A 24,152-nucleotide genomic window follows, 5' to 3' on the forward strand; every position below is an offset into this window, starting at 1 on the left:
TATCACTATCTCTTTTTAAAGAGGGATCTCAGATAGGGAAGTAAATTAACTTGCTCAAGGTCATAAAGCTAGTAGGTAGCATGCTAAGTAATCATTTCAGCAAGACATATAAAAAACCTTGAATATAACAGATACAGGTGAAATTTTCTCCATATAAATATTGTAACATGAATTTTAAATCTAAGCTCCCTGCTATGGTCTGAATGTTTGTTCCCCCACCCCCCAATTCCTATGTTTAAAACTTAACCCCTGAGGTGATGATAGGAGGTGGGCCTTTGGGAGATGATTAAGTCATGAGGGCAGAGTCCTTATGCATGGGATTAGTGTCCTTATGAAAGAGGCCCCAGAGAGACCCTTGCTCCTTCCACCATGTGAAGGCACAGCGGGGTGCTGTTTATGCACCAGAAGGTGAGCCCTCCTGAAACACCAAACCTGCTGGCTCCTTGATCTTGGACTTTTCAGACTCCAGAACTGTGAGAAATAAGTTTCTGTTGTTTATAAGCTACCCAGTTTATGCTACCCACCTTATCTGAAATGCTTGGGATCAGAAGTGTTTCAGATTCCAGATTTTCCTGAATTTTGGAATATTTGCATATGCGTAATGACATATCTTAGAGATGGGACCCAAAACTAAACACGAAATTCAACTGTGTTTCATAGATATATACCATATACACATAGCCTGAAGGTAATTTTATAAAATCTTTTAAATAATTTTGTACATGAAAACAAAGTTAGTGTACATTGAACCAATAGAAAGCAAAGGTGTCACTATCTCAGCCACCTATGTAGATAATCTGTGTTTGTTTGGCATTGCCAACATTCTTGGCTCTGAATTTATATGCTACTGATCGGCAATCATTTTCTTACACTTATTCACAGATAAGTACTTAGTAAAAAAATACTCACCATTGAGGCCTCCAGCCTGCACACATGCCATTTTATTACCCTTCATGGGCATGCTTACAAGATATATCACAGCTTAAAGGGTCTGGAAGGGCCTTTTTTCCCTTGGGAATGCTCAATAAACTATGTATTGTGCACTTTTGTTTTGACTGTGACCTAGCACATGAAGTCAGGTGTGGAATTTTCCATTTATAGCGTCATGTTGGCACTCAAAAAGTTTCAGATTTTAGATTTTTGGATTAAGGATGGATGCCCAACCTGTATTTTGTTATAGCATCCCAAATGACACTCCCTTAAATACTACAATCCACATGATTTTGTATATTCAGTCTAATTCTAATTCAGTCTAATTCTCTATGTCTTCAAATTGAGAGCCACTATGCTAAATTAAACAAGGAAGTAAAAGTAGTCTCTATACAAGAGTCTGGGCATTCAAACCATTCTGACTTTAAGACAACATCAAATATCTGACTGTCAACAAAGGAAGAAATCAGCAGAGAATTCTATAGTGTTCCTGCTTATTTCCACTGAGGTGCTAATTAATAAGCCACTATAATCTTGGAACATGTTACAAGCTTTGTCCTTGTGAGGCTTAAAAGAGATAATATATGTAAAAGGTTATCACATGGTATAGGCATCAATTGTTGGATATAAATCTACAGCCTATAAATTTGACTCTAAATTTACTTAATCAGACCCAATGCACACAGTTCTTTAAAGCATTTCAAAAAAGTTCTTGGCCACCTGCAATTGCAGTCTGCCCAAACTGGAGTTTTCTACTGCTGCCCCAGTGAACAACTGTCACCTTCTTATCACCTCATAAACTGCTAAAATCAGCCCACAAGTTAAATGTTGATATGATGACTATACTATATTTCTCTTAGGAAATGCAGAGGTGTAATTTAATAAAAATTGATGTTAAGGTAGAAATAAAATATATTGGCTCTAAAATATGCATAGTCACAATTTTCATAACTTATAGTAGTTATGTTGTATAAAATCATAGTGAGCAATGAATTAGTGAACACTGAACCACTCTTCCTAAGAGATATATATATCACATAGATTATAATCTTTAATCCTGAAAACAACTCATCCTGGTAGATTCTATTTCCTCTATTTACAAGAGAGAAAATGAAGTTCAGGCTAGAAAATGAAGTTCTTGGCTTACACCTGTAATCCTAGCACTCTGGGAGGCAGATGCGGGAGGATCGTTTGAGCTCAGGAGTTTGAAACCAGCCTGACCGAGACACCGTCTCTACTAAAAATAGAAAGAAATTAATTGGCCAACTAAAAATATATAGAAAAAATTAGTTGGGCATGGTGGCACATGCCTATAGTCCCAGCTATTTGGGAGGCTGAGGCAGAAGGATCACTTGAGCCCAGGAGTTTAAGGTTGCTATGAGCTAGGCTGATGCCACGGCACTGTAGCCTGGGCAACACGGTGAGACTTTGTCTCAAATTAAAAAAAATGAAGTTCAGGAGTGTTCAGTGACTTGCATGAGACCACCCCACAGTTGAGATTCAAACCCCAGGAGGGGTGGAGCTTCCTGCATTGCACCATACTGTACTGCTCCTCTACTGCCTCCACCCTCTGGCCACGTCGGTGGGAGGGCTAAAACGGAATCAGCTGGGAACCTCAGCTAGGAATGTCTACACAAGGCAACCCAAATTCTTCTTGCTCTGTGCATGTCCACAAATAACTACTAAATCTCCATGGGTACTGATTTTGGGGTTACAAATAAACTTTAGCAAGTAGGCAAATTTGCGATAGGAAATTCAAAAATAATGAGGGTCTACTGTACTGTTTTTAATTCAGCTCATTTACTACTAGATAGACTGACAAAAGAAGTTGGCAAAAGCAATTTAATCCAAATGGGAGTGGAGAGAGCATCATGAACATCTTACCTTGTTTCTGAGGTTTCCCACCCCCATTATGGTGCTTTCCGCCTCTATCAGCCACAAAGCCAGAGGATAAAGTCACATTGGTGGGCTGGTTTCTCATTTTTTTAGCATGTTTTCTTTCTTTTGCATTAGACATTTCTGGAAAGGAAGTCATAAATTTAATACACAGAAAGGAAAATTCCATTCAAAAATAAAAATAAATTTAATGTGTTCGTGTGACTCAAAATAAACTTGTTATGGAAGAGACACTATTAGCACACTTCAGCTTGCACTGGAAAATAATTAAATCAATTCAAATGTTGACACTACATAAAATCTGTTGAAAGAATGAAAAATGAGACAAGATTGTTATGGAGGTAAAAAAATTTAATTAAAAAAATTAAATAAGACTTACATTTTATCTTGATTCTTAGGTAAAATAAGAGCCATCTCAATTAATGAAATATAGAACACCTTATTCAAAAGAATAACCTCATAATATGCTGAAATGAAAAAATTAAATTAAAAACAAAAAGGATACCCTCTAAAAAAGACTGAGCATAAATTAATGATGTTTTCATTTCTACTCCTGAGATGAGGGCAGTTATATGTTGCTTTTGTCTTTATATAGGCAGAGTTCAATGACCTGTATCTTTAATTTATAATAGCAAGGCAATGATTTCCATTTGATGAAGGACAAAAAACAAAAACCTAATGGAACCTGGCTGATTTACTCAGTAGTTACCAACTTTCAAATGCAATACTCCCTTTTTTGACTGATTCAGTTTGAAACTCCTGTTTTCTATTTTGAAATGAAATTAATATCATAACCTACTAGACATATAACTTTTACCAATATACACCCTACAATATATGTTCTATCTGTAACATAAAAGAGAACTAAAAAGTAATTTTAATAAAATAATGTATATTTCTATATGTAACTATTTCACCACAACTACACTAGATGACATGAAACACAGATTTTTGAACCCAGGAGATAGCCACATCAACATAGGCACCAACAGATGCATTGGCACAATCCATAAAGCTAAGGAGGGGTCCTAGAGGGCCCCTACCCCTGCCCTGTGCAATAGTCATTAACTCTTTCGTTGTTGACTATAGGGAAGTCTGAGGGTCCTGTATGGAGATACACTGGATAGGGAAGCTCAGAGTAACAAGTATTTACCAAGCCATTCTCAAAGCATTTCAATGTTTTTTTTTTTTTTTTTGAGACAGAGTCTCACTCTGTTGCCCAGGCTAGAGTGCCATGGCATCAGCCTAGCTCACAGCAACCTCAAACTCCTGAGCTCAAGCGATCCTTCTGCCTCAGCCTCCTGAATAGCTGGGACTACAGGCATGCACCACAATGCCCAGCTAATTTTTTCTATATATTTTTAGTTGGCCAATTAATTTCTTTCTATTTATGGTAGAGACGGGGTCTCGCTCAGGCTGGTCTCCAACTCCTGAGCTCAAACAATCCTCCCACCTTGGCCTCCCAGAGTGCTAGGATTACAGGCGTGAGCCACCACACCCAGCCGCATTTCAATTTTAATATTAGTCTTTACTTCTACCTATACGTAGAATAACCATGATGCAGTAGCTAAAAAGGCAAAACAATACAAGTGTGTTGTACTAGTGCCTCAAAGAAAAGATAACAATGCTACTGGTGACATAATTTTCCAAACTGGTGAAAACTCCTTGATAAAGTACACACCCCCTAAAAAAAGTGCAAACTTGCTTTGATTTATTACATTCGTGGAAAATTCAGTGTATATTAAAACTGCAACCAATATTTTTTTTTAAGAGATAAGGTCACACTCTGCCACCCAGGCTAGAATGCAGTGGCATGATCATAGCTTACTACAGCCTCGAAATCCTAGGCTCAAGCGATCCTCCCAAGTTAGCCTCCCAAGTAACTAGTACTATTAGGCACATGCCACTATACCTGGCTAATAAAATTTTTTGTAGAGAGGGAGTCTCACTATGTTGTTCAGTCTGGTCTTAAACTCCTGGCCTCAAGTGATCCTCCCCCCTCAGCCTCCCAATGTGCTGGGATATAAGCATGAGTCACTGTGCCCACCCCACAACAAATACTTTGATGTAAAATAGTTAGGTACTGGGCAGTATACTGTGGGACCTTCTTGCACATGGTGGGTTATCTAACATCCATGGACTCTGCCCAATAAATGCCGGCAGTGTTGCCCCAATCATTATGCCAACCAGAGCACCTACACAAACTTCCAAAATACCACATCAGGATCTGCCCACTCCCACTGAGAGCCACTAAATTAATGACCAACCATTTACTTAGCTTCTTTTTCAGTGTAAGACCTCATATAAAATTAAGAGCCCATGTGTTATCGTGTTTAAAAGCCTTCACTCTGGAGTTAGAAAGACCTGGATTAAAATTCCTTCCTTACACTTTTTAGTTATATAATCTTAGGAAAATTACTTTTCCTCTTTGAGCTTCAGTCTCTTCCTCTACAAGGTTGCTGTGAGAATTAAATAAACATTATACACACACACACACACACACTGTATAAGGTTTCGGCTTTATAAAACATATATACACAACTCACTTAGCATGGGGATTTACACAAACTAAATGTTCAGTTCATGGCAGCTATTATATTACTCTTAAAAAATAAATGAACTGGCCGGGCGTGGTGGCTCATGCCTGTAATCCTAGCACTCTGGGAGGCCGAGGTGGGCGGATTGCTCGAGCTCAGGAGTTCAAAACCAGCCTGAGCAAGAGCGAGACCCCGTCTCTACCATAAATAGAAAGAAATTAATTGGCCAACTAATATACATAGAAAAAATTAGCCAGGCATGGTGGCGTATGCCTGTAGTCCCAGCTCCTCGGGAGGCTGAGGCAGGAGGATCGCCTGAGCCCAGGAGTTTGAGGTTGCTGTGAGCTAGGCTGACGCCACCGCACTCACTCTAGCCTGGGCAACAAAGCGAGACTCTGTCTCAAAAATAAATAAATAAATGAAATAAACAGGGATTTATGTTATTTCACTGTCTCATTCCACTCTGCTTCACCAAAATGAAAGACAACTATATCTACACCCAAAAATATTTTTCAAATTAAACAATGTATAGGCAGTAAACTGTATAATGGTTGACTAGTAAAGCACATGATTCAGATCAGTCTGAATTCAAAACATTATACAAAACAATTTAGTCCATCTACTGTTACCTGCTTGTCAGCACTTACCCAGCATGACAGAGCACAACCATGGGAACCCTAGCAGGGTTCCCAGGTTTAGATTCTAGGTTAGGTTCCCAGGGTACTCAGGATTAGAATAAGCCAAGAGCAGGCTGGTGCTGGAGGATTAGGGTAAGCTGGGGAACATCTCTGAGCTTTGCTTCCAGACTAAAAAGTCAGCAGAATGAACTAGCAGTGGTCCTCAAACAGTTGTAACAGCAGAAGAGAATACATATAGAATGTATCCTTATGAAGTCTGAGGATTTAGCTCAAAACGGCTTCTAAGGCTTCTCAAAGGAATCTTAACTCTTACTATTCAAGTCAATTTTATATCCATTCCTAATATTCATAGTTTGTGTTTGTTTTCATATTCATTCCTTTGGTCAAAACTTTAATGGGCACTAAAGATGTGCCAGGCTTTATAAAAATGTTTCCCCAATCTTCAAATAAAATGAGTGTCATGTTTTCTCACACAGCTTAGTATCCTCTGGTTGACCAGTGATACCCCTCGGTAGAGTGGACTATAGTCTGAGAACCTAGGAATTAACCAGATGATCTCAGTTTTCTTCCAGATCTAAAAACTTCGTGATTCAGACTTGATATAAAGGCCAGGTGCAGTGGCTCACATCTGTAATCTTAGCACTCTGGGAGGCCAAAGCAAGAGGATCACTCAAGGCCAGGAGTTCAAAACCAGCCTGAGCAAAAGCAGGACCCTGTCTCTACTAAAAATAGAAAGAAATTAATTGGCTAACTAAAAATATATAGAAAAAATATATTTTTCTGGACCTGGTGGTACATGCCTATAGTCCAAGCTACTTGGGGAGCTGAGGCAGGAAGATTGCTTGAGCCCAGGAGTTTGAGGTTGCTGTGAGCTAGGCTAATGCCATGGCACTCTAGCCCAGGCAACAGAGTGGTCAAGACCCTGTCTCAAAAAAAAAAAAAAAAAAACTTGATATAAAATCTGCCTTAAAAATAAAGACACCTTGTTTCACAAGAAATATTTTATACAAGTTGAATTATTTGTAATGCTCCAAGAAATTTCCTTATGGAAAGAATTATGTGGTGAATTACTTTATAAATAAAAAAGCATCTCCTAATTATCCAGTTTAACCAAATTCAACAAATTTTTGGGTGCCTACTATGTGCCTAATAGTTTCAGGCTGTGTGTAATACCAAAATAGTGTAAATATATGGTCTTTTTTCCTTAAAGAATTTAGTCATCTTAGGTAGCTAGCTGAGAACTTTATGTGTCAGGCACTATTTTACATGCCTTATTCATTTAATTCTCACAACTCTTATCAGGGAGGTACTGGTATGATCCTCACTTTATGAATAAAGAAACCAAAGCACAGAGAGGTTATATAACCTGCCCAAGGTCACAAAGCTTGTGAACGTGCTGGGATTCAAACCAGAAGTATGACTCTATTCACTATTCTTAAAACACACAATAATTAGAGAATAAGACCACATATAATAAAATACTAAATTTTGTAGCACAATAGGAAACTGGAGAAAGAAAAAGTGAATCAGCAGGAAAAGTCAATCAGAAAACAAGGTTTCAGTTAGAAATCCTGCAGTTTTGGATAGATAGGGAAGAAGAGTATCCGGCAATCTATTGTATAAATACAGGATTGAAGACTCCGAACTGCTAAGGGAAGAGAGAGTAGAAGAGAATGAAATTGAATAGGCAAGAGAAGGCCAGACTGAAACGTCTTTTATTCTAAGCTGAAGCCCCAAACCGATAAAAAAAGATCTAAAGGTTCTTGAGCGGGAAGTAGAAAGGCAAAAACCTTAGCAGTATGTAAGGCAAGATGAAAGGGCATAAAGGAGACCTTCTTATATTATGCTTTGGAAGCAGGGAAGGCAGAGATCATACCTTCCTTCGCTGCTGCATTCCCAGTACCTAAGCAGAGTGCTCTGCAAAAAGTAGGGGCTTGATATCTATTTGTGAATGATATCTATTTGTAAATGAAGACGTGAATCGTGCCTACAATGCATACATTAACAGGGAAAGAAATACTTAGACAAGTACCATCCCTTCTGACACAGCAGAATTTCACAAGGGATCTGGGCCATTCGCTAGATCACTACCTTTTTGAAATCAGATCCCCAGGCACTAGGGCCCTGTTCAGATAGAAAAAGACCCTGTGAAGCCCGAGGACCACTCAAGAGAGGGAAACACAGTCTGAAGAGCGGGAAGGTGGACAACGCCCAGATCTCAGCGTGGTCCCTGGATGTCCCATCTTACTCCTTTGGCGTGACAGAAGAGCGGGTGCAAGCCCATTCCCGGGATGGCCTCCGCCCGGAGGGGCAATGAAGGGCAATGACAGACGTAGTAGGCAGCCGGGGGCCGAAGGAGAAGCGGCAAGGGGAAGAGGGGCCGGGGCACAGGCAGCAAGGAGAGAAGGGAAAGTCCGCGGAGTCTGAGGGAGAGAAGATGCCAAGTGAGACGGGCCAGTGCGCGGCCGCCGGGCGGGGGCCGCCACACACACTCCCCCAAACTCGCGGGACCTGGAAGGCACCATCCTCTCCTGACCTACCTGCCAGACGCTCTGAGGGTCTCCCCGGGTCAGAATGACAAGCTTCGGCGACTACAGTCCCCCCCAAGGGTACACGGACAGCTAGCGAGCCGGACGGCGCATGCGCCAGCCCGGCCTCTTCCTCCACGTGGCCTGGAGTGGCGCCGAGACTACAGCTCCCAGAATGCCGTGCGGACCGGCCCCGCGGGCTCTTTTGCTTAGAGACCCGGCGGGGTGTTCAGTCAGTCAGCTGAGTCTCTGAGCAGGGTTGCAGTCGTGGCTTGTTCTCGCCGAGGGGCCGAAAGAGGGGAGGATTAGCCATGTCGTCCTTGATCAGAAGCGTGATCAGCACCGCCAAAGCCCCGGGGGCCATAGGCCCCTACAGGTAACTAGGGGAACCCCGACAGACCTGGGGCGTGTGGCGTCGGGGGTTCGGGTCTGGGGCCCCGCCGGGTCAAAGCCGTCCTGAGCAGCACCGTGGATCCCATGAGGAAACTGGGCAGGAAAGGGGGCAGCGCACCCGGAGGCCCATAGCGAGTTGGGAACCCCAGTGGAACCGGGAGTCTGCGCGCCGGGGAACTCTGGCCCTCGCTGCGGAGCCCAGCCTGCCAGGACTCTTTCTCTGCTTAGAAGTCTTGTGTTCTGACCATTTTGTTGGGGGCAGATTTTTTGTTTTTGTTTTTGAGACAGAGCCTCACTATGTTGCCTGGGCTAGAGTGCCGAGGCGTCAGCCTAGCTCACAGCAACCTCAAACTCCTGGGCTCAAGCGATCCTCCTGCCTCAGCCTCCCGAGTAGCTGGGACTACAAGCATGCGCCACCATGCCCGGCTAATTTTTTCTATGTATTTTAGTTGGCCAGTTAATTTCTTTCTATTTTTAGTAGAGACGGAGGTCTCGCTCTTGCCCGGGCTGGTTTCGAACTCCTGACTTTGAGCCATCCTCCCGCCTCGGCCTCCCAGAGTGCTAGGATTACTGGAGGCCAGCCCGGCCTAAGGTTTTGTTTCGTTTTGTAACAGCTTTGTTGAGAGGTAATTCACATACCATAAAATTCACCCCTTTAATATGTTGTCAATGGAGAAAAAGCCAAACTCTGTAAAATAATTTTAAAGAGATTTATTCTGAGCCAAATTTGAGGATCATGACCCGGAGCCACACCCAAGAAACCTTGAGCATGTGGACTCGCTGTAGCTGGGTTACAGTTTGATTTTATACATTTCAGGGAGACATAGGTTACAGGTAAAGCCATAAGTCAATACACAGAAGGTGTACATTGGTTTGGCCCAAAAGGGTGGGCCATATCCTAGCAGGGTTGGGGGATTATTGGTAGGTTTACAGATTCCTTGACTTGTAATTGACTAAAGATTTGAAGCTTTGTTTAAAGGCTTGGTATGTTTTAAGATGGGGATATTTGTTAATCTGAGACAAGCCATCAGACATATATTTGTGTGTAAATTGAGGACCTGCAGGTTTGTCTTGCATAGCCTTAGGCCTGTTAATGAGTTACAAAGGATATCTCCAAGAAGGGAGGGGGACATGATGAAGCATGTCTTACCTCTCTCCTCTTGGCAGGCAAATTTAGTTTTAGGACATCCCCTTGGCCTGGAGGGGGTCTATTCAGTCAGCCGGTGCGGGGAGCCTTAAGATTATATTTTAGTTCACAATGTACAATTCAGTTTTTATCACACTTACAAAATTATGCAGCTATACCACTTTCTAATCGCAGAACATTTTCATCACTCCAAAAAGAAATCCCATACTCATCAGCATTCACTCCCCATTCTCCTCTTCCCCCAGCCCCTGACAACTACAAATCTACTTTCCATATCTATGGATTTGCTTGTTGTTATTTTCATAGAAATGCTTAGCAAATCCCTGCACATCTACCCAAGCCACTGGCTTTTATAATACATATAGAAATGGCATTGTGATTTTTATAAATTCATTGCCCATTCTTATTTCCCACTAATAAATAAAATCAAATACAAATCACTAGAAAGCTTATTTTCAAAGATTGCTCAACATACTCTAGCTAAATATTAAATATATGTATACTGGCCAGGAAGTCTACCCTGTGTGCATTTGTTTCCATTTGTCGGAAGTGGGGTTTTTTTTTGGTTTTTTTGAGACACAGTCTTACTCTGTTGCCCGGGCTAGAGTGGTGTCAGCCTGGCTCACAGCAACCTCAAACTCTTGGGTTCAAGCAATCCTTCTGCCTCAGCTGAAGTCCCAGCTACTCAGTCCCTAGTAGCTGGGACTACAGGCATGCGCCACCATGCCCAGCTAATTTTTTCTGTATATTTTTGGTTGGCCAATTAATTTCTTTCTATTTAGAGTAGAGACGGGGTCTTGTTCTTGCTCAGGCTGGTTTTGAACTCCTGACCTCAAGCAATCCTCCTGTCTCGGCCTCCCAGAGTGCTAGGATTACATCAGCGCCCAGTCTGTCAAAAGTGCTTTTAAATAGAAAGGTTAATTCCTTTTTTTAAAACTTCATTTTCTTAAAATGTCTCAGCTTTAAAACTATTGGATATTGCCAGGTGTGGTGGCTCACAGCTGTAATCCCAGCACTTTGGGAGGCCAAGGCCGAAGGATCACTTGAACCCAGGTGTTTGAGGTTACAGTGAGCTATGTTTGCCCCACTGCACACTCCTGTCTGGGTGACAAAGTGGGACTCTCCAAAAAAAAAAAAACCCACAACTATTGGATCCTACTCTGCATTCTTGGAGTTTTTTTCCCTAATATAATTTTTGTTGTGTGCTTTTTCCTCAGCTGCTTGAATTAGAATTATTTATTTTTTATCCTTCATTAAAGTATATCCTTGTTCACATATATGGAGGAAAGAAAAAGAAACATTTGGCCGGGCGCGGTGGCTCACGCCTGTAATCCTAGCTCTCTGGGAGGCTGAGGCAGGCGGATTGCTCAAGGTCAGGAGTTCAAAACCAGCCTGAGCAAGAGCGAGACCCCGTCTCTACTATAAATAGAAATAAATTAATTGGCCAACTGACATATATATAAAAAATTAGCCGGGCATGGTGGCGCATGCCTGTAGTCCCAGCTACTCGGGAGGCTGAGGCAGAAGGATTGCTCGAGCCCAGGAGTTTGAGGTTGCTGTGAGCTAGGCTGACGCCACGGCACTCACTCTAGCCTGGACAACAAAGCGAGACTCTGTCTCAAAAAAAAAAAAGAAAAAGAAACATTTTAATTTTGTGCATATGCCAAGCACCATGACAGCCACCTTCTACTCTTAAGTCCCATCCCCATTTTACAAAAAGAAAACTGAAACTCAGAGTCAATTTGTCTGAGATCAGATAGTCCATAAGTGAGAGCTTGATTTGAACTCAAGCCCAAGCTCTCTACTCTATACTACGCTGCAATGAGAAATAGCACTTAGATGTGGCAGAATGGTATTAAATGATTACTGTAGTAGGCTTGGAAATAAACTGCAATGGGAGTAAGGTGGCAAGTTGGGGAGAGGGTGAAGGAGAAAAAGAAATTGATTCTAATTTGGGGTAGAGGAAGAAAAAGAATATTAGTGAGGCTCCTTGTGAGGGGCAGTCCTTGGGTTTTGAATGTTGCATTTGCCATTTATGGTAGTGTTGTATAAAGTTTGATTTTTTAAATTAGTCTGTTAAGAATTTCAACAAGAAGTCATTGAGTAAAGGGCATTCCGGATAGAGGGAAGGGCTTGAGTGAAGGTATAGAGGTGGAAGAATGCATGACATAAAGATTTTTGGGAGGAAGTTTTAGTAATTCAGGTGCCACTTTTCTCCTTTTTTTTTCTTTTTTTTGCCAAATCTGTGTACCACCTGTATTATAATTTACTTAATATATTTTTCTAGATGGCTCACTTTATTTAACAAGTTAGTTTAAAAAGGAAACTTTACAACAGTATGCTAAATAGAAAACAATCTAATAGAAAGTAACAGTAAAAAATAAACTCTTGGCCGGGCGCGGTGGCTCACGCCTGTAATCCTAGCACTTTGGGAGGCCGAGGCGGGCGGATTGCTCAAGGTCAGGAGTTCGAAACCAGCCTGAGCGAGACCCCGTCTCTACCAAAAATAGAAACAAATTAATTGACCAACTAAAAATATATATACAAAAAAATTAGCCGGGCATGGTGGCGCATGCCTGTGGTCCCAGCTACTCGGGAGGCTGAGGCAGTAGGATCGCTGAGCCCTGGAGATTGAGGTTGCTGTGAGCCAGGCTGATGCCACGGCACTCACTCTAGCCTGGGCAACAAAGTGAGACTCTGTCTCAAAAAAAAAAAATAAATAAATAAAAAATAAACTCTTAAATAAAAGTATTATTCTAGCTAGATATTGCAGTTGGCTCAAAACCTGAGACCTGTTCTGTCTTTGTTAAAAGTGATGTTTCTTTAAACTTGTTTACTAAAAATGATATTTTTTTCCTCCTTAATGTAATCAGAAGGGTAGAAGTTATAATTACTAACATTTATCGATGCTTACTGAGCACTAGGCACTGTTGGAATTACGTTATGTGCACAGTTATTATTATAGTCTCCATTTTTCAGATGAAGAAACTGTATGCAGGGTTAAATAGTTTGGCCAAGGTCACGCCACTAAGAAATGGTGTGACAGAATTTGAATTTAGGCAATCTGTTCCATAGCCCAATCTTAATCATTTAGTTTTCTGTCCCATAGACCTGAAAGGGAATTATTTCTTACTGTGATAACTGTGTATGACAGACCCCTTTGGGAAATACTGATTAAGAGTTAGACTGGATTTGAATTTTTGTTTTGCCTCTTTTTAATTGTATGACCTTGCAGAGTGACTAAACCTTTCTTAGTTTGTTTCTTTATCTTTTAAATGAATATAACAAAAATACTTCTTAATAAGATTATTGTGTAAATTAAGTAAAACAGACCAATAAAAATTAGATTTTAGCACTCTGGGAGGCCTAGGCGGGCAGATTGATCAAGGTCAGGAGTTCAAAACCAGCCTAAGCAAGAGCGAGACTCCCATCTCTACTAAAAATAGAAAGAAAGTAATTGGCCAACTAAATATATAGAAAAAATTAGCCTAGCATGGTGGCACATGCCTGTAGTCCCAGCTACCATGTTTCCCCAAAAATAAGATAGGGTCTTAATATTTATTTTTCTTCAAGACACCCTAGGGCTTATTTTCAGGGGGTATGTTATTTTCCCCTCAAAGCCTCAGCTTGCAGCATGCACAGCTGGGATGGCTGGGACCTGACAGGGGAAGCCAACCTTGTTGGTAGGGCTGCCCGCACCTTTCTAGGCACTTCTGGGATAGTAGCTGTCATGATGGGGCAGATGAGAAGGGCTGTTCGTCTTCTTTACCACTCCTCGACTAAATGCATGGGTTGTGCAGATACGTAGCCAAGCCCATCACTATGTCTTATTTTCGGGGTGTGGCTTATATTGTGCAAATGCTTAGAAATCCTGCTAGGGCTTATTTTATGGGTAGGTCTTATTTTCGGGGAAACACGGTATTTGGGAGGCTGAGGCAGAAAAGGATTGCTTAAACCCAGGAGTTTGAGGTTGCTGGATGCTAGGCTGACACCACAGCACTCTGGCCAGGGCAACAGAGTGAGACTCTGTCTCAAAAAAAAAAAAAAATTAGATTTTAGCAGGGTCCAGGTTGTGATGGTTTCCAATATTAAATTGAAGAGTATGAACTTTATTTTGTATGTAATGAGAAGCCATCAAATGTTTTTGAGAAGGAAGGAACATGACCAGATCTATTTTAAGAAGAGAATTCTGATAGAAATTTGGAGGAGAAGACATTAGTTATAGGGATTACAATATAAGTAAAAATCAGTAATCTTTCTCCTCCTGCTCTGATGCCTCTCCTCAGTCACGCTGTAGTAACATTTAGAAAAACACTTCAGAACAAAAGTGACACTTAACAAAAATCAAAGTGATTATAAGAGACTCTTTGTCCTGGAGCCTGCTAAAGAGCATACAACTTCTTGACCTATTTACTAATACTGTGTACTTTGTTCAAAAAAGAAACCACAACAGTAATATTCCTGGTTGACTGAGAGGTGGGTGTCAACTGTCTATAAAGCTGCAAGCAAAACAGAAGAGAATCATCATGAATATGGCCAGTATGACAAGAGAAAAGCCATCAACTAGCTTTATAGTATGGAGACTTTTCCAGGACATTGTGCCTCTTGTGTACCAGGTGACTAGAAATGGTGCTTATTTTATGTTTAAGAAAAAAGTATAACAACTAACTGGTTATATCCAGATAAAAGTTCATTGGACAAGAGGTTTTGTGCATGTTGTTTTTAGTGAGTACCTATTTGAAAATTTGGGTCCTCTCCAGGAAGAATTCAAATGTGTTGAACTTTCAGTCTCTGGCATTGGAATGGATGGGTTATTGTCACTAATTAGCCAGTTAGCTCAGCACATTTCAGGAACATTGGAATGGAAGGGATATTGTCACTAATTAGCCAGTTAGCTCAGCACATTTCAGGAACACTTCAGGACAGAACCTTGAAAGATTTCAACATCACATTGGTTTGCATTGCTTTCTATTTTGCTAGCACACCATCCAAATAGTCATAAGTTTTTGAAGTGATAGCCCATGTGACATAGGTTATGACATGGAAATAATTTGAATACTTTTGAAATTGTGATTACTTTTTGGCCTGGAAGTAGAACAATAAATTTAAATTTTCTGGAGCCTAATGACTTGTCTATAGTGCGCTTATGCTCAGAAAGTGTCAACTATCCAATTATTTTTGTGAACAAACCTCTTTAAATCTGTAAGAGATAATTTACATAGCTCAGATGGTCTCAAGAGTTCCAGTGCTTACTTTTAACATTCTGAAAATACAAGTGTATCTTTTACTATGTTAAAGTTTTTGATAAATGACAATGCATATGGACTTAAATTATGTTTCAAATATGGGGAGAGTTGAAGGTACTTTGTAAAGGGCCTGGGGCAGGCAGCCTAATTCTACACAGGACAGTTAATAGCTATGGTGCTATTTAACCTGAGAAAAGATTACAAATTAACAAGCTCCATAGTTACTTGTTTGTGAAAGCCATACAGTTGAGAAGAATTCCTAAACTTTCTGAATGCTGTTACCGAGTTTAAACATACCTTCAGCTCTCCACAGCCCACCTTGTAAGCCAACAGGTCCTGCTATTCATTGACAACCAAAATTGTTTATGCTACTAAGTGGTTAAAGAGCAAACATCAACAAGTAGTTACAATGTGCCTACTATATGCAGGGAATCACCTAGGCCCTACACAGCTACAGAGACATGGTAAGGCACTATCCTTACCCTTAAGGGTTTAGAATCTAAGATACCCTGGAAGACAGGATAATAATAGGACTAGTTAAAATATGAGGCAGGATCCTGTGTATGGTGATAAGAAAGGCTCAACCAGAAGACCCCTGGGATCCAGGGGGAAAAAGCCTTAGTTACCTACTCAGGGAAAATATGTGTGTGTAATGGTTTTTAGTATAGTTTTATTTTTGATAACAAAATATTAGAAGCAATGGTGACTGGTTAAATAAAAGTATGTCCATATAGTGAAATGTTATGTAGTAGTTAAAAAGAATGAGGAAGCATTCTACATAGAGTTACAGAAAGATCTTCATGATACACTGTTGAGTGAAAAAAGCAAAGTGCATAAGAGTGTTTAATATACCACATTTTGTGTGGGAGGGAGCAACTCTATATATTTTTTATTCGTATGTATATGAAGAAACTTCAGAAGAATACATAAAGAAGAGTGGTTCTTAGCTGGGAACTGAGCAAATGGGGAACAATGATGAAAGGGAGGCCTTTCATTATGATTCTTTTTATATTTTCTGGATTTTTGAACCATGTGAATGCTCTCCTATTCAAAAGGAAAAAAAAGATATGGTCAAGAAAAACAGGAAAAACATCATGAAATAAAAGAAGAAAGTTTGGACCATGTTGGAATACAGAAGAATAGGGAACTAGGTGTAAGCTAGCCTGATGCCATGGCACTATACGCCAAGCAACAGAGCAAGACTCTATCTCAAAAAATAAATTAAGTTAAAATAAAATAAAAAAATAAAATAATCTTTATTTAAAAAGTGTTTGTACTATTTCACATTCCTACCAACAATGTATGACCATTCCAGTTGCTCTACATCATCACCAATGGATATTATCAGTGATGTCGTATTATGTGTAATGGTATCTTACTGTGGTTTTGCTTTCCATTTCTTTAATGACCAATGATGTTGAACAACTTTCATGTACTCTTTAACTGTTTTTTCTTGTTTGAGTTTTTTTGAGACAGGGTCTCCCTCTATTGCCCAGGGTAGGGTGCAGTGGCATCATCATAGCTCACTGTAACTTCAAATACCTGGGGTCAAGCGATCCTTCTGCCTCAGCCTCTCCAGTAGCTGAGACTACAGGAGAGCACCACCATGTCCAGCCAATTTTTCTATTTTTTATAGAAATGAGATCTTGCTATGTTGCTGAGGCTGGTTTTGAAGTCCTGGCCTCAAGCAATCCTCCTGCCTCAGCCTCCCAAAGTGCTAGGATTACAGATGTGAGCCACCATGCCCAGCCCACCTTTGTATATTTTCTTTTGTGAACTATCTGCTTAAATCATTTGCCTGGTCTTTATTGGGTTGTTTGTCTTTGTATTATTGAGTTATAAGAGTTCTTTATATATTTTGATAAACAAATTTTTCATTTTAATAAAGTCTAAATTATCTTTTTTAAAAATTTTACAGTTTGTGCTTTTTGTGTCCTATCAAACAACTCTTTTAGCATTGGATTTTATATTTTATGCTTATGTATACACTGGCTTTCTGTTTATTGCAGTCAAGCTGTATTAGTCGACAAGACCGTTTACATTTCAGGACAGATAGGCATGGACCCATCAAGTGGACAGCTTGTGCCAGGAGGGGTAGAAGAAGAAGCTAAACAAGTAAGTGATTTTCCACATTTGAAGTTCCCTTTTCTATTACTTTTTAATGTTGAAGAATATTAATAATCCACTTGCCTGATTTGCTTTATAGAAATTAAAAGATAAATACTTTTTTAAACTACTAACTGCCTGATTTAAGACAGTTTTTTGATATAAGAGCTGAAAATTTGATGAATCATTTAACAGCTGAAAGGAGTCCACTTCCTTATCACTAAAGTGACTTTAAACCTGAATTGTTAACATCAGATAACATGTTAGCACGTCCACACGGATTGGGAAATTTTCTTCTTTTCAGGGCCACTGACCTGTCCTGCCCCCTAAAAAACGACAACAAAAAACACCACCATGAAGTTAAAAGCAAATATTGTTAAAAATAAGAATGGGGAATATAATCTAATCCAATAGAATTAAACTATAATTTAATGCATTCACTGAGTTGTTTATAATACACAAAGATAGAAAACAATCTAAATGTCTAACCATAAGGAGCTGGTTGAATAAATCATGCTAGATCCATACAACTAAATTGATGTGGAAAGAGCTCCAAGATAAATTGTCACATGATAAAATAAAACCAAGAGGCAGAACAGCATGCATAGTATGCTACCATATGTACATGTCTGAGTGTTTATGAATATGTAGGTTTATTGGCTAGGCACGGTGACTCACACCTGTAATCCTAGCACTTTGGGAGGCCAAGGCAGGAGGATCACTTGAGGCCAGGAGTTGGAGACCAGACTGGGCAACAAAAGCTCAAGTAATCCTCCCACCTCAGCCTCCCTAGTAGCTGGGACTACAGCCCAAGCCACCATGCCCAGCAATTTTTTTTTCTTTAGAGATGGGGTCCCAGCTATTACGAAGGCTGAGGTGGGAAGATTGAGCCCAGGAGTTCAAGGTTACAGTGAGCTATGATCACACTATGGCATTCTAGCCTGGGTGACAGAGCAAGACCTCATCTCTTGAAAAAAAAAAAAAAAAAGGTAGATTTATGCTGGTGTAAGCACTGATTGTCTCTAGAAAGATATATAAGAAACTAGAAGCAGTGGTTACCTCTAAGGGAAACTAGGGAAAGAGAGTAAGGGTAGGAGACATCTTTTCACTGTATAGCTTATTTTTATGGCTTTTGAATTTTTTTTTTGCCATATCCATGTATTACCTTTAGAAGACTGTTATTAAAAAACATAAAAATAAAATCAAATGTTATATTGTAACCAGTAACATGAGGAGGAATTAATTGAAAAAATGGATAGGATAAAATGTTTTTTCAGATGCCAGAGTATCATTTACATAATTTACTAATATTGTTTTTTGACAAAAAGAAAAAAGAAACCTTTAAAATCAAATATTGCTTTAAAAGAAAATGTGTTTTAATGCTTACTAACTCATACTTATCTTTGAAGTGATAACAGAATAAGCATCCCCAGAAATTATTTGTTTCAGTATAATAGACATTTTAGCACTCACAAAAGGAGACAACCTTTTCTTGTATTTTAGAAAGATTAATTTTGTTAAAGGAAAGCCAAGAAATAATTCACTTGTATAGAAGTATCCTAACAAGGGGAGGGAAAATTTTTCTGCAACATAAGCTATTTAAGGAGGCTTTGTAAAAGATGATTAATTGAATTTTATTGAAGCTTAAATATAACATCAGTGTCTTAGGCCTTTCTTGGCTTGGTTCACAGGCTCTTAAAAACATGGGTGAAATTCTGAAAGCTGCAGGCTGTGACTTCACTAATGGTGAGCAACTTGATACTACTTCACATTTCTGTTTGATATTTCTTGGGTGTGTTTGAAAAACATGGCATGCAGTAATGTCATGCCTTATCTTTGTTGCTTTTTAAAGTTGTTTTAATGGTCTGGGAAACAATACTATTCACTTCAGTCTTATTTTAATCAAGACAATCACAGAATCATATACTGTTTTCCTAAGTAATGTTTTGGATCAGACCAAAGAGCTAAATCTAATGACAGTGTATATATCTTCTAGTGGTAAAAACAACTGTTTTGCTGGCTGACATAAATGACTTCAATACTGTCAATGACATCTACAAACAGTGTAAGTAATTTGGCTTTGTTTCTGTTAAAGAGAAATTAATCTCTTAAATGAATTTTCACTATGAATTAAGAGTAATAGGAGATGCTAAGAAATGGTCATAGCTTATAGTCCCAGCTACTCAGGAGGCTAAGGTGGGAGATCACTTGAGCCCAGGAATTCAAGGGTGCCATGAGCTATGATTGTGCCATTGCACTCTAGCCTGGGCAACAGGGTGAGACCCCATCTCAAAACAAAACAAAAAAAAGGTCATAGATCCTGTCCTAAAAGAATTAGTAGTCTGATTGGAAGCATACAGTGTACCCCCGTGAAAAGAGAAAAAGACTGAAGACAATTTCTATTGCATTCCCTAAAACAATATACTATATATCCATTGGATATGTAGTATATAGGTCCTATATATCCATTATCCTAAAGCTTAATTTTATTGTGCCCTTCTCAGGCTTTTTAAGCCCTCCTAAAAAAATTTTTATGCACATAGATTGTATTTACTATTACTATATGGTCCAGCCACCATCTTTATTCTGGCTCTCTCAGAATTGTTAGCTAGTTAGTTACTTAATATTTCTATGCCTCGGTTTCTTCATATGCAAAATGGGAATAATATACCACTACCTTATGGGGTGGTTGAAATGAATGAGTAAATCAATACACATATAAAGCACTTATAACAGATGCTGGCATGTTGTAAGCACTGAGTAAATGTTAGCTATTATTAACCTTGTTGTCATAGTGGGAACAATGGGTGTCCCTACCTCCTAGTGGGATGAAACAAAGGTGTAACATGGAAAAACCATCATTGCTTATTCTCTCCTGAAGAAATGACTAGAGAAGACCAAAGTCGGCAGAGAAAGTACTTGCCAAAATTTTTGGAGATGGGCAGTTCCCTGTTTAGATAAATAGTTTGTAAATATCACTTTAAAAACAAAACCTCGCCGGGCATGGTGGCCCACGCCTGTAATCCTAGCACTTTGGGAGGCCGAGGCGGGTGGATTGCTCAAGGTCAGGAGTTCAAAACCAGCCTGAGCGAGACCCCGTCTCTACCAAAAATAGAAATAAATTAATTGACCAGCTAAAAAATATATACAAAAAATTAGCCAGGCATGGTGGCGCATGCCTGTAGTCCCAGCTACTCGGGAGGCTGAGGCAGTAGGATCGCTGAGCCCCAGAGATTGAGGTTGCTGTGAGCCAGGCTGACGCCACGGCACTCACTGTAGCCTGGGCAACAAAGTGAGACTCTGTCTCAAAAAAAAAAAATAAAAAAAAACAAACCTCATTTACATCAAACAAAATCAAAGTGTCAAAATACATATTTTAATTTTTCCCAGAAAACTAACACATTTAGAAAAGTAACATATATGATAGGAATCATATGTTAAAATATTTTATCAAACAAATCCAAATGTGAGCTTTTTTAAAATGTTGCTTGTATTTAAGAACTGACTAGTCTATGAAGCACCTATCAGATTCTTAATTATACAGTGTTGAATAATAATATAATTTCTGAAAACTAAAATGAAATTCTTTTAAATTCAGATTTCAAGAGTAATTATCCTGCAAGAGCTGCTTACCAGGTTGCCGCTTTGCCCAAAGTAAGTACAATTTAAAGTAACTAAGGTACACAATTTTAAATTTCCACATTGTTTTTTGAAAATAACAAACTAAGCACTGTGAAAGGAAACTGAAAAAGAAAATAAGTAGTCCCTGCATCCCAGGAACTTAAAGTCTAAAAGGAAACATCCCATATTACATGCATGGAAAAAAAATTAAGAAACTTTATAAGATAACACATTAACATGAATATAATAGAATGAGAATATTTAAATCGTGAGAAAAAGTAAAATAGCAGCTATACTGTAGTAATGTTACTTAGGGGACTATAAATTTGAGCCAGGTGTTTGTGAGTTCTGCAGTAAAAATTTCACTTGGATATTATATAAAAAAACTAGACCTTCCACTAGAAAAATAACCTCTATACTAGAGGTATACATATTTCTCACCATTCTGATTTTGATGTTCTAACTAGAAGCTGTGCCTTTTATTAATAGCAGCATAATATTCCTGCCTATAAAGAAAGAAGCAGCTCTTACTGATGTCCACTTGTAACTTTCTACTAAAGAAAATTTATCTCCCCAAGAGAGGCATTATTCCTTTAATTGGTTGTTACTTGGAATGATCATTATCACACTTAATAAGGTACTGGGTATAGTAGAATGAACTTCGAATCACAAGATAAGGGTTTGAACCTCTGCTATCTATTAATAGCTTTGTGAGTTGGGTTGAGTTATTAATAAATTACCTTTCTAAACTTCAACATATTTTATGAATTGAGGGGAAAACATCCATGTAAATAGAGCTACTGTAAGAATTGTATGAGCTAATATCCTATGAACTTGAGTGGTGTGGCAACCTGGCCTATTGTGTACATTCTTAGTGAATATTTCCTTCTATCCTTCTTTGAAAACTTTAATGTTAAAAGTACTATATTGTTGTTAGTTACATATGTTTTTAGTATGTATTGTGGAACTCTTAATTTGTACAAAATGATTGAAACATTGTTTCATTATTTTCCTCACAGGGAGGCAGAATTGAAATTGAAGCAGTAGCTGTCCGAGGACCTTTCACAACACCATTGCTCTAAGTGGGCCCAGTGTTTAGTCTGGAATTTTTACAGTTGATATAATAACCTCTTAATTTTTATAATTGATAGAAGCATAAGCTTGACTAAAATATCTGAAATTATCATGGAAATACGATATAATAGGGGTAGTTGAACATGAATGAAGATTAGATAATGCATCCAGTTGCTGGTGTGTAAATTACACTTAATGTATACCCATATGACTGAATGTAGGAAAGAGATACTTCTTACATAGTTACTCAAATAAAGGGTAGGAAAGATGAGTTATTGTTTCTGAGAAATAATCAAAAGCACACTTAATCGAACTAATGATGTGAAATATTTAGTTCTCATGTCAGATCTATGATTTTTTTAATTGAGTAAAATTAAAGTATTTAAATGTGAATGGTAGAGGTCTAGGAGAAGGAAGTGGACCAAAATTTTATATAATTAATATTTTTCTAATGGAAATAAAATAGACATGCATATTTCCCTTGGTGTGGTTTTGTTCACTTATTTTTTTTAACCGTTTATACATTAAAATATATTACCTAATAAAGGAAAAAGGGTGTAAAGTTAAATCTCCAACTATTTCATTTCTCAAAGCTTACTTCTGACTTTGTACATTTTTACAAAGTCTTTTAACATTTTTAGACAGCAGCATGAAAACCTCCTTTTTGTAGAATACATTCCAACACAGACTAATGTAGATTAAAAAAATTTCCCTTCACTCATTCTCCATTCTGCTTACCTCCTCAAAGAGAATATACCACTGCGAAGAGTCTTGTGTGTAGCTGGCAGATAGCTTTCTATTCATTACATACTAGATTATCTGGTTTGGTTTTGTGTGTTTACATCAGAACTTTTCTGCATATATTATGTTGAAGATCTTTCCATATAAATACATATAGATCTGCCTCTTTTCAAAAACTGCTGCAGTGTTCTTGTGTGTAGATATATATACCTTAAGTGATTTAACCATTCCTCCAATTTGTTGTTTTCTTTTTTTTTTTTTTTTTGAGACAGAGTCTTGCTTTGTTGCCCAGGCTAGAGTGAGTGCCATGGTGTCAGCCTAGCTCACAGCAACCTCAAACTCCTGGGCTCAAGCAATCCTCCTGCCTCAGCCTCACGAGTAGCTAGGACTGCAGGCATGCGCCACCAAGCCCGGCTAAGTTTTTCTATATACATTAGTTGGCCAATTAATTTCTATTTTTTTATAGTAGAGACGGGGTCTCGCTCAGGCTGGTTTTGAACTCCTGACCTTGAGCAATCCGCCCGCTTCGGCCTCCCAGAGTGCTAGGATTACAGGCGTGAGCCACCGCGCCCGGCCAAGAGTCTTCTTTCCACACTGAAGGAGAATCACTAGATTTTTTTTTTTTTTTTTTTTGAGACAGAGTCTCACTTTGTTGCCCAGGCTAGAGTGAGTGCCGTGGCGTCAGCCTAGCTCACAGCAACCTCAAACTCCTGGGCTCAAGCGATCCTGCTGCCTCAGCCTCCCGAGTAGCTGGGACTACAGGCATGCGCCACCATGCCCGGCTAATTTTTTGTATATATATTTTTAGTTGGTCAATTAATTTCTTTCTATTTTTGGTAGAGACGGGGTCTCGCTCAGGCTGGTTTCGAACTCCTGACCTTGAGCGATCCGCCCGCCTCGGCCTCCCAAAGTGCTAGGATTACAGGCGTGAGCCACCGCGCCCGGCCCCAGATTTTTTTAAGTGTGAAAAAAAACACATTGCATGTTGGCCTTTCAAACATACTTAAAGATACAGCAGTCTCTATGAAGTGTGAAATATCTAAAAAGTCACCATATTTCCTTGCTGTTGTCATATTCCTTACCTTGACAGAGTATGTAATTTAACATCTGCTATTTTTCAGGACATAATCAAAAGAAATTTCATCTTTTTGTAAAACAATTCAGATAAGAAAACTACACCAAGATAGGCTTTTCAACACTTTATTGGTTCTAATAGCATATTTATTCAACCAAAACTATAAATGTTGAACCAGCAATACAAAATCATTTTATAAAAATTTTGGCCATAATTTCCC

General features: G+C 39.1%; 2 protein-coding genes across 2 annotated transcripts in view; one reads left to right on the forward strand and one right to left on the reverse strand.

Annotated features, from left to right (window-relative positions):
- The window catches only part of POP1 (POP1 ribonuclease P/MRP subunit), a 41,280-nt gene extending 32,607 nt beyond the window's left edge, over nucleotides 1-8,673 (reverse strand). The window contains exons 1-2 of the mRNA XM_012761995.3: nucleotides 8,542-8,673; nucleotides 2,815-2,949 (exon numbers count right to left, since the gene is read on the reverse strand). Of these exons, the coding sequence (XP_012617449.2) occupies nucleotides 2,815-2,947 (133 nt within the window). The 5' untranslated portion in view covers nucleotides 2,948-2,949; nucleotides 8,542-8,673. The remainder of the gene's footprint in view (nucleotides 1-2,814; nucleotides 2,950-8,541) is intronic.
- Nucleotides 8,674-8,716: 43 nt separating this feature from the next.
- On the forward strand, nucleotides 8,717-22,591 carry RIDA (reactive intermediate imine deaminase A). The gene is made up of 6 exons (XM_012761997.2): nucleotides 8,717-8,905; nucleotides 17,325-17,430; nucleotides 19,113-19,167; nucleotides 19,418-19,486; nucleotides 21,020-21,075; nucleotides 22,062-22,591. Exons 1-6 carry the CDS (start codon nucleotides 8,841-8,843, stop codon nucleotides 22,122-22,124), a joined length of 414 nt encoding a protein of 137 aa, XP_012617451.1. The 5' UTR covers nucleotides 8,717-8,840; the 3' UTR covers nucleotides 22,125-22,591.
- Nucleotides 22,592-24,152: the final 1,561 nt, after the last annotated feature.

Source organism: Microcebus murinus, chromosome 7 (assembly GCF_040939455.1).
Source record: "Microcebus murinus isolate Inina chromosome 7, M.murinus_Inina_mat1.0, whole genome shotgun sequence".
Lineage (NCBI taxonomy): Eukaryota > Metazoa > Chordata > Mammalia > Primates > Cheirogaleidae > Microcebus > Microcebus murinus.